General features: G+C 38.5%; 1 protein-coding gene across 4 annotated transcripts in view; it reads right to left on the reverse strand.

Annotated features, from left to right (window-relative positions):
* Crppa (CDP-L-ribitol pyrophosphorylase A) overlaps positions 1-7,915 on the reverse strand; it is a 302,194-nt gene extending 294,279 nt beyond the window's left edge. For all 4 annotated transcript variants that reach the window (XM_076863146.2, XM_076863121.2, XM_076863136.2 and 1 more), the window contains exon 1: positions 7,494-7,915. In XM_076863146.2, coding sequence (XP_076719261.2) covers positions 7,494-7,750 — 257 coding nt within the window. In that variant the 5' untranslated portion in view covers positions 7,751-7,915. The remainder of the gene's footprint in view (positions 1-7,493) is intronic.
* Between the last annotated feature and the right edge of the window lie 6,978 nt (positions 7,916-14,893).

Raw genomic sequence — 14,893 nt, forward strand, 5'->3', positions numbered from 1 at the left:
GCAAATCAGGATGGTATGAATATATAAATACAATTTTTATATTACCATTTTATTCTAAAAAGGACTTGAAGTAGAAAAACATTTTTACTATTTTTCATCAAGCCAATATATTACATTTTCTTTCAGCTTTTGGAACATAGGCTCCATAATAGCAGAGACAATATCCGTTTTGTCCATTGTCATATCTAATTCCTAGTAGGCACTCAAAAATTGTGGAATAAATAAATGACCAGGAGCAGAATAACATTACACACCCTCAGGCTTAATGATTATGAAAAAAAAAAAAAGTGTTTCTCACTACTCTGAGAAATTACCAAAAACAAACAAAAAGCATAAAAACAGATTCCCCATGAAGGGCAGTTTTGTTCATTGTTTTCAATGTTTCTAGATGTTGAACTCGACCGATTTCCAGTTCCTATGGCTGCTACAGAATCAGGAATACCCATGTTGGCAAACACCAAAAGGGGATTCTAATCACAAATTAAACCAATGCAATAACACAGGATGCCAAAGATCTAACTACATAGATATTTTTTCCTCTCTGCTAGGGATGGAACCCAGTGTCTTGGGTATGTTATGTATTCTACCACTAAGTCATACCCCTACTCCTGGCCTATAGTTCTTACAGGCAATGAAGAAGACTCTGTAATATAATGGTTATACTTTAGTTTTTCTTTGTAGTCCATTCCCCACTCTAGAACTTGCTCTACTTTACACCCTAGAATTTATACTGTTCATAAAGTCAGTCCCTCCTCAATGTGGAGTTTCCTAAGGTTTTGGCTTGACTGCTGGGGCTGTGACCCACCATTCTCCCATAAGTTCATCTCCCCTATAATTTAATGAATGCAGCCTTTTAGCAATCTCCTTCTCATCTCATCCCAACATGAGCCATTCTTGCCACTTCTGAATGATATTTCTCAAGTGTGAATTCTGAGGCCAAACCCTACTGGAGCAAAGCCCTTGGAGACCTGACCTCAGCCAACTTGCCACACAGACTTCCTCTCTCCCATCCTGCTCTTACGCTCACACCCAGATGCTCCCTGAAGGAAGGACAGTGCATTCTTTTACCCACCGGTCTCTGCTTGATCTGCTTTCTTTGCCTCTCAACAATGCTCTCACCCTCATTTCTCCCCAGTCCCACCTACTCCCGAGTCCTACTTGTTCTTAGCTCAATTCAGACACAGACGCCACCAAGGAAGTTTTCTGTGACACCCAGCAGGGCACAGACTCCTCCTCTCCACTAGGCTTCATCTCCAATCTTATTATATATCATACCACATCCTAGTAATAATTTTCCATTACCCTTGCGAAGCTGCCAACTCACAGAAAGCAAAGACTACATCCCCAACTGGCACATATTTGGCTTTCAGTAATACTAATCATAAAAACAACAGCTAAGAAGTATGGAATGTTTGCTAAATGCCATGGACTGCGTAGAGCATTCTGCCTGCAATATTCACTTTTCATCCACATCAGCCCTATGAGGCCAATCACTGTTATCTCAATTTTATAGGTGAAAACACAGAGGCAATGACCTAACCATGATTACACAGCTAGAAAACAAAGGGACCAAGAGGCTATAGTCCCAATCTGATTTTAGAGTGCTTACCTTTAACCTCTAGAAGTAAGATAACACTGTCTTATAGGGAAGGCATAACAATAAAGAGAAAAGATCATTCTGGATCATTTTGCCTCTAGCACTTCATTTATGGTACTAGGGTTGAACCATACGACACTGCTGCTTTTCTAGCCAAAAAGTCAAATTTCATATAATTTCTAAGAACTCAAGCCAAAGTAGTTATCCCTTCAACCACATATTGAGTCATTCAATGAACATCAAGTAAATATATAGCACTTGGCAGGTACTATGCTAAACACTGGTGATACAATAATGAACAAAGACTGACAGCATTTCCCATGTCAAAGATCACATGTCAAATGTCTGCTAAATAAATTAACAGAATGTTTGATTCAGGATTAAAAAAAAACTAAGTTCTAAGAAGTTATAAAAAGCAATCTAATAATATGTGTCAACTATTTAATGTGACACCACATTGCCTTCTTTTTAAAAGGAGTCATAATACATGTTCAATTAAATTAGCGGCAGGATTGCCCTATAAATCGAGAAATAGAGATTTATCCTACTCTATTCACCTTTGTTACTTTTCACAGCATATTCCACGAGGGGAAAAAAAAATCCATTACAGCAACTTTTAAAGAGATCATGTAGATCATTTTTAAAAGGCAGCCTGACACAGTGGTGCACAGCTGAAATTCCAGGCACTCAGGAGGATTGAAAGTTCAAAGCCAGCTTCAGCAACTTAGTAAGGCCCTAAGCAACTTATAGAGACCCTGTCCCAAATATAAAAAAGTCTGGAGATGCAGCTCAATGGTTAAGTGTCCCTGGGTTCAATCCCTAGTACCCCAAAACAATTTTTTTTAATAATTAAAAGAAAATGGGGCTGGGGATATAGCTCAGGTGGTAGAGTACTTGCCTGGCATGCACAAGGCCCTGGGTTCAATCCCTACACCACCAAAAATAAATAAATAAATAAATGAAGGAATAGCACAGGACAAAGTCTTCAAATATGTTTTCAGTGAATTAATGGAATTAAATTTCACTAAAATTTCCTTGAAATAGCTATAAAATAATTCTCTATGTTCCAAAGAGAGCAAAATAGATATAAATAATTACAGAGACATACTTGTGGCCTTAGACTATTTCAAACAACATATAAAGCTCTAATTAAATGTTTTAAACCAGTGTTCTTCAAACTAGATTTCAAGACCCATTAGTGTGTCATGAAATCAATATCATTGGGTAAATGAAAGAGATCTTAGAAAAGTTAAAATGCATAGCACATAACCAGGGGAAAACTTCCACAAAAGTTTAGATAACACCGTCTTGGACCACTTGAGAAAAAACAGGCCTATTATGTTATTTTGTTCAATAGCCAAGGATATTTCCAATACTTACAAGCTGTAATAAGCACTGTTTGTATTTCAAAGGATTTATTCGCATTCTTTTCTACTATAGAATTAAATTTTAATACTGTAAAAGGCTTTTAATAATGTAAAAAACAAATCACAGGACTGAAAAAAACCTTAAGTACCTCACACAGTGCCTACAGAACAAATATTTGCTGAATAAAGGCATCTAGTCTACCTCTTAGCTGAAGGCAAGTCCACACCAAACCCCCAGCAGCCCAATTCTATCAAGTTCTCTTGATTATTTCCTTCCTAGCACATTCCATAGGCAAATATAAATCTAGCCCCAAGCTCCATAACACCTACAGATATTTTAAGAAATTTAATATCTCAGAATTTATTTTCTCTTGGAACAATAGTTATTACTTATAAGCAGTATACTGCTCTGACAGTTTAATAAGATCAGTTGAAAACAGGACCTTTAAACAAATGTTTTCTTTAAAAGATGGGGGATGGGGGAAAAAAAATCAAACCCTATTAACACTTCTCAAGTGCTCTAATCCAGGCTGCATAAATTCAACCTCAAAGGGACAGTGGCAGCTGCTACTCACCATCAGGACAGCCTGGGTGAAAATGTGGCTTCTGAACTGCACTGTGGCCATTGTCTATGGGTTCCCAACTCTCCATACCTACTCTGATGTTTTAGCAAAAAAATACTGAATTGGTGTAACAGCCTGTTCTTGATTGCCTTCGCAATGTCAAGTCTCCTTGCTATGCCTGTGAAGACTTCCAGTTATCAAGCTTCAGCCTACCTGTCTTGGTCTTGTTTCGAACAAGTCCTATGGGGGCCTGTGGGAAGGCAATACAAACTTTATCATGTGACTTATACAGAATACAGTAGCCCTGTTCCTTTCCTTGACTCAAACTTGACCCTCTTAATAAAGCCTTAAGACAAAAAAAAAGATAAGTCAAATTCATCTATGTGATCACTCACTACAGGCATCCTATTATACCTTTCTCTTGGAATCCCTAATCCAATTAATCACTAACACTAATCAATTCTATTTCTTAAATATTTTTCCTGTCTTCCCACTCCATTCCAATTACCTTAGTTTAATTCACATGATAAATATTGCTCATTTGGACTAACATTCATGTCTCATTCTAGTCTGATTCAACAGAATTTTCAGTGTTTTACAGAACTGTAGTAGGATAGACTCTTGGGAGGGTGAGACAGAAGGATTACAAATTCAAGGTCAGCCTCCTGGAAACTTAATGAGACCTGGTCTCAAAATTTTAAAAAGCAGGCAGGAGGGCTGGGGGTGTAACTCAGTTGAAAAACACCCTGGGGTTCAATCTCCAATTAAAAAAAAAAAAAAAAAAAAAAAAGATTGTAGGACAGAACAGGTGTTTCAATCCACAACAAAAATTGAAGGAAAAAGTGAGAAAATACATTCAAGTTAATATGTTGGGGGGGGGGACCACCTTGGTGTATTAAACAATAACATGAACCACCACTGATTTTCTAAGCAATAAGCAACCAAATCTCAAATTGCAAGACTGAGTTTCCATTGTCAGCAAACGATCTACAAAATTTTTACCAACATACCTGGAGTTGTAACAGAGGCACTAATCACTGTAACTGAAGACAGAAATGTGGGTTGGAAAGTTAATATATTAATATATGATGACATATATTACTGTTACTAGTAATAAATTTTTAAAAAATGACATCTAGGAGGGTTAGTTAGCCTGGAATAGCCCAAAAAAAAAAGGGCAAGATGACAACTAAAAGATCAAGAAAGAGGCCATTTTCGGCTATGCTTATTCAGAGTCATGGGAAGGGAATTCCTGACAATAGATCTGAATGCATTTTTGTAGATCTGGAATGCTTACCAGTTGGACAGCACCTCAGTCTCAGATTTATATGGGAAGATCAATTGCAATGTTTTCTGTTGAGCATGAATCACATTAATGAACAAGTGGTCTTAAGCAGGTCCTCCACATTAGACAGCTCAAGAAACCTCAGGAGTTATGGGAAAAGCCTGGCCAGATCTTGTTCCCATCTACCTTCAGAGCAATTCCCATTCCACAACTCTGAATAAGCAGGGACAAAAATGGCCTATTATGGACTGGCTCTAGCTCAGCAGTTCCTTCGACACAGAACTTACAAAAATGGCCTATAGTTCTTGTTCATTTTTTGGTTATTCCAGGCAAAATTCCTTAGGTATTTGAAACCAGAAATTAGATTACTGGGAGGAATTTTACTTCAATAGGATCCTCCAGTAGTTTCCATTTCCTCCACCTTTTGTTTTTTTCCCCTTCCCTCGACTGGGGAAAAAAAAAAAAAAATCAGAGTACCTTGCCAGTCTGTGACCCAGTCAGCTGCAGAATTTTCCCAGCAGGTTTCAGCCCATGCCAGGGCCTTGAGCATTCACAGACACTGATAAAGATGTTTATTTCCCAGAGAAGCAAAAAGAAAATGGTGTCAAACCTGAGCTGAAGTTCCTTAAACTCTCATTAACCACATCTCCTGTTTCATGAAGATACACCTTGGTAGAATATCCCTTTCACTGTGTCCTGAGGTTAGGCTGCAGTACTCTATAAACTCCCCCTAAAAAATGCTTTGTACTGATGACTCTTGATTTTAGAGCTTCTTTCTTTGGAATTCCAACCAGCCCCAACTTAGGAGGATTTTTTTTGGGGGGGGGGGTGGACTTCAGTTGAAGATTGTGTGGGACAAAATAAAGTGTTACTCCAGATTCAAGCAGTACACTTTCTAAAAATTAAGATACATGAGTTGATCAGAGTGCATTTTATGAATTGTCAGCACTATATGCCCCTGCTAATAATACCACTGTCACATGATTTCTTGGAACAACATTTCCTTGCAGAAACTCAAATCACAAAGCAATAAAGCACACATACACACACACAAAAAAAAATCGCAACAGTTACATAAGGGACTAATACCTCTGATCTCAGTTCCTTGTTAGTAAAATGAAAAGAAAAAAAAATCAAAGTCTCTTTAAGTCATAACCTTTTATAATTTATACTTCAATTCCCTTTATAGACTATTAAGACTTCTTGACTGCTGTTATCACTTAAGGAAAATGGAAAACAAGTGTTCTTTTGCCTTATTTTCCATAAACAAGACTTTTCCAAACACTCTTTATAATTTTTAGGGTCCACCTATCTCCAGCTACCTCAGAAGATACAAAAATGCAAATTTAGGGTTTTTTCCAAGGGAAGGACTGTTAAATGTATAAATGACTACAATCCCCTATCTAATTACCAAGTAGACGACGATCATGCTGGCCAAGATCCATTATGTCCCATAGTATTGCCTGCATATATGACCTAAATTGTTACAATCTCTAGGGCACTAGAACATTGTAGGTCTGTGACTTTAGGGTGTTTCAGGGAAACAGACTGAGGTAGAAACTGGAACAGTTTCAAAGTCTGTATGAGTTTCAGATGTGACCACTTGTCTGATTATGTTCATCAAAGGTATAATGGCTCCTTACACTTTCCGTTTCCAAATGCCAATATTCAGAAAGTAAAATAAACTTAAAAGCAACAATTTTGGCCCTTTGGCTTCTGAGTTTTGTGTGTGTGTGTGGGGGGGGGGGGGGGGGCGGGGGTCCCTTTCTGGATAACAAGCCAAGGACAATGGCCTCCTGAAAAGGCTGTTTATGCAGGAGGAGGTCACCTTGCTTGAAATACAAATGGTTCACTTCAATCCAAGGTTTAACTTAACTACCCCACTGGCTTCAAAAAGATGTTTGAATGCCTTGCAAAACTACATGGTTCTTTGTAATCCTGCTACTTAACACTCCTGCAGCCTCTCCCCATCTATCACATTACTTGGCGCTAAAAGCAAAAATATGGTACCCCTTTTTCACCTCCTCGCTATTACTGCCTTAGGACAGCCTTCCACCATTCCCCTCTCTCTCCTCCATTTCCTGAACTAGTTCCCTTCAGTCCCTTTTCTAAAAGGATAAAGCGACTATTGACTTCAATTCTACTTTTAATCCCATTTCCACTACTAAAACTCTCCACCCTCAGCACAACGTCTTCTATCTTACACAGAAGGCGTTCTGTAAACGTTTGTGAGTGAAGGAAAAAACGCGCAGAAAACTGTGCTTCGACTCAACCTCAGTGCACGCATGCGCAGAGACGGTGAACGCGAAACGTCTCCCAGAACTGCTTCTCTTTGGGCCCCACAGGGGCCACAGGTAGGACCCAGTGTCCCTGAGCCCCAGCCCATGCGTCAGTGAATCCAGCTTCACGTGCTGGACTTCACCCCCCGCCACGTTAACTGAACACGTAAGCGCCTCTGAGGGCAGCTTTAGCTTCCGTGTCCATCTGCTAAAAGGCTAGAGCTGCCCGTCCCCGAGGCGCTGGTGGGAACAGAGCTCCAGCTTCAGAGACTGAGCCCAGCGATCCAGCCCTTTAGTCCCTAGAGGGGAAAGCACCGGCGCAGTGGAGCGGCGGGGCAGGGCAGGATAGGACACGGGAGGCCGGCCCGGGACTCCGCGGAGGCACGCCCGGCGCCGCTTTACCTCTCCATGGCCTGCAGGGTGTAGCTGATGAGCGGCCTCTCCAGGACTGGGCAGAACTGCTTCGGGGTGGGGACGCCCATTCTCTCTCCGCACCCCCCCGCCGGCAACACGGCGGCCACAGCGAGCGTGCGGCTTCCGGGCTCAGCCCCAGCACCACTCAGCAAGGAGACCGAGGCCGCCTGGTCCGCGCCGCACGGGCTGCTCAGGCAAGGCCCCGGCTCTGCGGGCCTGGAGCCGCTGCGCTGTCCCTGCTCCATGACGGCGTCGGGTGGCGCCGCGAGACCCGACCCTCAGCGGCCTGTGGATGCTCCTGTTCTCAGCCGGGATCGCGGCGTGGGCTGCGGACAAATAAAAGTGCTCTCCGAGCCTCCGGACCCCGCTACGGCTGGCCTAAGGGGATGAGCCGCGGCTGCAGCTGAGCCTGTTTTCTCTGGCCTCTGCACTCGGCCCAGCGCCTCCGGGAGGGCTGGCTTCCCGGCTTTTAGGTTCTCCCGGGGCAGGCGTTTGTCCTTACATACTTAAGGGCCACTTAACGTTGCACACGCAACAGAGGTCAGTCAGAACTCTTGAGTTATGTGGAAGGCAAGGCAAGCGCCCTGAAGCAGGCTTGTAATCCCAGCCATTCCGGAGGCTGAGGCAGGAGAAACTCAAGTTCAAGGCCAGCCACAGCAATTTACCTAGGCCCTAAAATTGCCTGGGAATTGTGATTCAGTGGTTAAGCACCCCTGGGTTCAATCCCTGCTACCAAATATTATGTATATATAAAATGTTGCGACTGGCAAATGTTAAACCTGAACACCTGTGAAGAGCATCCTGCAGCCTGTGTTTCACCCTCAACTACTGGGATTTAATTGGTCTCCCTTGTGGCATGGGTTTTGGAATGTTTTTAAAGATCCTCAGGTGACCTTAAGGAGCAAGCACTTTTCTGGAACTAAAGAGTCAAAGCACCAATGCTAATTGCTGATCACTTGACCACATATCTCATTTAACTTCCAGGAGAAGAAGCCTGGGATTGCTGTTTTTCTTTTCCAAAAGGAGAAACAGAATGTTTAAGGGATTCTGTAAGATGCGCAGCTAATGGCAGAGCGGCCTTCAAATCTTATACAGAAGTGCTTCCAGAGTTGAGGAATCCCAGTCCTGAAGCATGTCTTTCCCTTATTTAGTACCGTCCTTGATGGTGTTTACCATGAAAATATAGTGGAGTGTTTGGAATGCCAGAACATTATTGAGTTAGGTCCTGGAAAGGTATACCACAAGAGCAGGACCTTGCTTTGCTTTTTTGAGTTAGGTTGTGTGCTCAGATCCTGAAATGCAACAAAAACTTAACAATTACTGAATGAATTGCTGATTGAATAAATTAGTAATAATTGAAGAGTAATTATTTGCTAATTCTTAATTATTAATCACCCATCAACACATAATATAAGATTCAGAAAGAACCCTGAGAAATGAAAATATTATAGTTCTTGGAATAGTTTTTGTTCTAGACATCTATCGTAGGCAGAATAATAGCTACCTTGAGAAGCACATATCCTAGTCTCCAAAACCTATGAATATATTACCTTAAATTGCTACAGGGACATTACAGATTTGATGAAGATAAAGGATATTGAGAAGATGAACACACTCTAGATTATCCAGGTGGGCCCTACATAATCACAAGAGGTCTTATATAAAGGACATCAGACTTAAAGAAGGGGTCTAGGTGATACAGAGCCATGAGCAAAGAAAGCCAGCAACCTCTAGAAGCTGGAAAATGTAAAGAAACAAATTTTTCTCCTAGACTTTCCAGATGGTTGCAGCCTTGCCAACCCATTTTCAGACTTCTGATATTCAGCACTGTATTATGTTTGTGTTGCTTTAAGCCATTGAGTTTGTGGTAATTTGTTACAGCAGGAATAGATAACTAATGCAGCATCACCCTTGGGAAGAACTCTAAATTTACAATTTGACTTTAATTTTCAAATACAGTTATACATGGTTTGAATATATTGATGTGATTGAAAACAGAATGCTGTTAATTCAACTTTACTTACATACCATTACTAGACCACGAGGGTGTGTTGACTTTTCAGATAAGCCCTTCATCTTGTGAATAACAAAGTATATTACATCATGTTGTGAGTATTCAAAAGGTGACTTCATTAAGTGTATACCATAAATTTATAAACACACTTTGGCATGTCTTGACTTTTTTTAAATAGTCATTATTGTTCACCGGAAAATTGCAAGGAAGGTACAGAGACTTCCCACATATGCCCTGTCCCCACAGATGGATAATCTACCCATTAGCATAATCCCCAACAAAGGTGTATATTTATTACAACTGATGAAACTACATTGACTCTTTATTATTGCTCACCATCTATGATTTACCTTAGGGTTCAATATTAGTGGTACACATTCATTCTATGGGTTTGGACAAATTTGAAATGACATATATTGACCATTAGAGTATCATACAGAGTAGTTTCATTGCTATAAAAATCCTCTGTGGTTTGCCAGTTCATACCTCCATTCCCAATTCTTACCTATTTGTCCTTTCCTATCGCTTTATGTTATCTTCTAGGGGTTTTGTAGTTTTGTATTTTGCCTTTAGGCCTGTGGCCCATTTTTTAAATTATTTTTGTGAAAAGTGTAAAGTCTAGGTCAAGATTGATTTTTGTTTGTGGATGTGCAGTTATTCAGTACAATTTGTTGAAAAGACAATCTTCATTTTATTACCTTTGTTGCTTTGTTAAAGATCTATACTTATGTGGGTCTATTTCTGAGTTCTTTATATTATTCCATTTATCTATTTATAAATACTTGCACAAATAGCCTAATGACTTGATTACTGGAAACTTATAGTATGTCTTGAAATTGGGAAGTGTCAGTCTTCTAATTTTGTTCTTATACTTCTTGACTATTCTGAGTCTTAGGCTTCTTCATACAGTGTGTCAAGATTCACAAAATAACTTTTTGAGATTTTTATTTAGATTACTTGGATCTCTAGCTCACATTGGGAGAAATTGACACCTTGACAATAGTAAGTCTTTCTCTCCATGAACATGGAATATCTCTATTTAGTTGTTTTCAAAGATTTTTCCTCAGTTCTATAGTTTTTCTCATATAGATCTTGTGCATATTTTGTTAAATTTATACCTAAATATTTCATTTTGAGTGGTTTTAAGGTAAATAATTATATTATCTTTGCATTACTACAAAATACCTAAAACAGCTCACCTATAAAAAGAAACTATGCCTTAAGCTCAGAGTTTTGAAGGGTCAAAGTCCAGGGTTGGGAGGGGGGACTTTGTTTTGCCTTTGGTGAGATAGGCAGATGGCTACAGGTCTTCTCTGGACAATCTATAGAGCAAACCATTACATCTCAAACCAGGAAGAAAGAGAAAGAGAATGAGGTCCCATGATTCCTTTCCAGGGCACACCCTGTGACCTAAGGACCTCCCACAAGACCCCACTTCTTTAAAGTCCTTGGCACTTCTCAGTAATACCAAGCCATTAACATATGGGCCATCAGGGGACAGAAGTAAAGCTATTAAACCATAACAATTGTTATTGTGTTTTTAATTTCAAATCCCACTTGTTCATTCCTGGTATACAGAAAGCAGTTCACATTTTTTGGTACTACCCTTTTATCCTGAAATCCTGCTATAATCACTCAGAAGGTCCAGTTGTCTTTAATTTTAATGTATATAAAAGTCACATGAAATGGAAGTGGCTCTTATCTTTGTATCTGACAGACCAAAAATTTGATATTTTTGTTTGTTTGACTTGTCAGTGGCACTAGATTTATCTTACAGAGTTTTTCTATTATTATTAGAGAATGTTAGATCTATTTAATTTTTTTTTATACTGAAGATAAAATCCAGGAGCGCTTAAACACTAAGCTATATCCCAATTTATTTTTTTTATTTTGAGGCGGAGTCTCACTTCGTGGCTTAGGGCCTCACTAAATTGCTGCGGTTGGCTTTAAACTTGTAAACCTCCTGCCTCAGTCTCCCAAGTCACTGAGATTTCAGGTGTGCGCCATCACACCTGGCAGCTCTAGTTAACTTTTCTAGTATTCTACTTAATTTTAATTTTTCTAGTATTCAAGTAAAATCATTCCCTTTCTCAACCACACTTACTGCCTTAATACCATTTCTAGAGATGAATTTAGGTATTGCTCACAAATGCTAATGAATAGCTTAATAGTTTGCTCTTTTAACTCGTTGAAATCAGAGTCAAGGAAAATAAATGATTGATCTTCCACAGGCCAGCCCCAACATTCTGTCAGCCTGTGAATTCCAATTCACATTCTTCTACTTATATGGCTCATGTAAATAATACAGCCTATTAATCTCTGACTTTTACCTCATTTTTGTACATAAGAAAGATAATACACAGAATTGAGGTGTTTAGATAGGTAATTCAGACTAAATAACACCATATGACAATAATATTATTCTTTCATTTTCTCAATATTTCTTGAAAAGTTAATAATTAACTGTCTGAACTGTCTCCATTGTTTTTTCTTGAATAGCTGAAAAGGGAAACAAGGAATATTTGCCTTTAGGACTGAAAGAAAAATTTGACTTAGTTTATTGTCTTAAAGTTTAACACTCCATAAGAACTACTTGGGTATGAATTTTTATGTAATATTTTTACATATTTATATAATAATTTACATATTATATAACAATCTTGAAAAGTATATTTTTGGTACCTTACTGACAGAAATTTTTATTCAAGAGATCTGGGGGAGTTCCAGATATCTGCATTTTTAATAAGTCTCTTAAGTGATTTTTGTGGTAGAACCAACTTTAAGTAAACACTGAATTAAAAAAAAATTATACCCTCATTTATTTTACATTCAGTTTGTTGAGGCTATTTATTTTAAAACAGAAAAATCTCTACCAAATAATATGGTATTTTCTTTTGTTTTGTTTTCTCCACCAAGAGTTGTATACTGAGCCGATCAGGAATTTCTAAACATTAAGCCTACTCTGTGTTGGAAAGGAAGTCTAAGGACCCCACTCTCTATTGGAGATGCACAAACTTGTGTCAACAAAATGACTACCCATTTATCAGTTTTTAATAAACAACACATTGGTGGTAACAATAGGAGAAAAATAATGTATTTTGCCTAATTCCTTTAATATGGAAGTGGACTCCCACTTCAACAAATTATTTTTTTGATACCTCATTCATTTGAAATCATGTATGCTACATTTGAACTATGAATTACTGCTTCATTTCTTGGGACTAACCCTAGATTAAGAGTCCTGTCTTGTAGAAGCATTTTCTCCAGTTACAAATCCTCTGAAGAGCATAAATTATCTGTCAAGCCAGAAAACAGTGGAAGAAACCATCAACAGATGAAGTTTCAGAGCTTCTTGCTTTGACTTTTGCTGTCACTTGGTATATTCCAGCTTCTGATTCCATGGAAGCAAAGAAAGTTCACATAGGAACAGTAACAACTAAGGCAAAAATGTAGCTTGCCCTGATAAACTAGAGATTTTAGAAATAAATAACAGGCCCAGTTTCTTATTGGCACATAAGCTAGATTAGTAGTTCTTAACCACACATCAGGATCATCTGTGAGGTGTTTACTGGTGCAGTTGTTAAATTAGAATCCGAGACAAGAGCTTGGAAGTTTGCATGCTGATAAACACATGTGTTTGTAATCACCATGTTCAATTATATACACAGGTAGAAGTCCCAGTCTAGTTTTAACAACTTGCAGTTGATTAGGGTGAACAGAGGACAGTCATAAAACAAATTTAGCACTAATCAGAGGATACGTCCATTTTTACTCTATGGTGATACATTCTTGTTGAATAATTGTAGCTAATCATATACATTATATGTTATGCACAGTATTATGTATTTACATGAATAATTCTTTCAGGTCTCACAACTATTTTCTGAGACAAAGGTTGTTTTGTGCCTTTTTTACAGATGTGGAACCTGAAATTAGTGACTTTCCAAAGGAAGGTGGACTCTGATCCCAAGTCTGTCTAACAGGTACTCACCTCTGAGGTTTCCAGTATTTCAAGTCTGTTTTCCATACATTTCTAGCTTTTTAATGCCTTTTTTTGGCAAAGTGTTACAAAAAAAAAAAAAAAAACAAAACTTTTATCCAATGAACAGTAACATTTCCTAATGCAAACTTTCCTATATTAAAAGGGATGCAGTAAGTGAGGAAGGCATTGAAAAGTATATATGCCTTACAAGCTGAGATGGCTTTTTATCTTGGAATAATGTCTCTTACATCATCATCCCATAGTGCAAATTATTATTTCCTCAAAATATTTCTATATATTTATTTTATTACCTGACTTCAACATGTTGTGTTATTTTCTAATATTTATTTTAAAAATCATAGCTAATGTGCTAGCTCTGGGTTCAGTCTCTGACACTGCACTTAAAAAAATCATCTCAAAAATTTTCTGACATATTTTTAAAATGTGCAACATCTCTAGCAATTAGAGAAATGCAAACCAAAATTACTCTAAGATTTCATCTCACTCCAGTCAGAATGGAGCTATCAAGAATACAAACAACAATAAGTGTTGGCCAGGATATGGAGGAAAAGGCACACTCATACATTGCTGGTGAGACTACAAACTGGTGCAGCCAATCTGGAAAGCAGTATGAGATTCCTTGGAAAACTTGGACTGGAACCACAGCTATCCCACTCCTTGGTTTATTCCCAAGGGACTTACAAACAGCATACTACAGGGACACAACCATATCAATGTTTATAGCAGCATAGTTCACAATAGCTAAATTGTGGAACCAACCCAGATGGATAGATGAATGGATAGAAAAACTTTGGTGTACATATGCACAATGGAATATACCTCAGCATTAAAAGAGAATAAAATCACGGCATTTGCAGGTAAATGGATGGAGTTGGAGAATATAATGCTAAGTGAAATAAGCCAATCCCAAAAAACCAAAGGCTGAATGTTTTTGTTTTTGTTTTTTTTTTATATGAGGATACAGACTCATAATGGTGATGGGGGGAGGGAGCATGGGAGGAATGGAGGAACTTTAAATAGGGCAAAAGGGAGGGAGGGTGCGGGAGGGGGCAAGGTGGTAGGAATGATGGTGGAATAAGTTAGACATCATTACCCTAAGTACATGTATGAAGACAGGAATGGTGTGACTCTCCTTTGTGTACAATCAGTGGCTTGAAAAATTGTGCTCTATATGTGTAATAGGAAATGAATTGCATTCAGCCATCGTGTATAATAAGAACAAATAAATAATTAATTATAAGTGAATGTGAAAGCAGAGTAAATTTTCATAGAACTTCGACATAAGCCAGAAGGAAGACACAATTCTTCTTGAATAGAAGTGTTAAATAAATAAATTATAATTGAGCTCTCTATTCATGATGAAATATTCCC

The sequence above is a fragment of the Callospermophilus lateralis genome, chromosome 1, assembly GCF_048772815.1.
Source record: "Callospermophilus lateralis isolate mCalLat2 chromosome 1, mCalLat2.hap1, whole genome shotgun sequence".
Lineage (NCBI taxonomy): Eukaryota > Metazoa > Chordata > Mammalia > Rodentia > Sciuridae > Callospermophilus > Callospermophilus lateralis.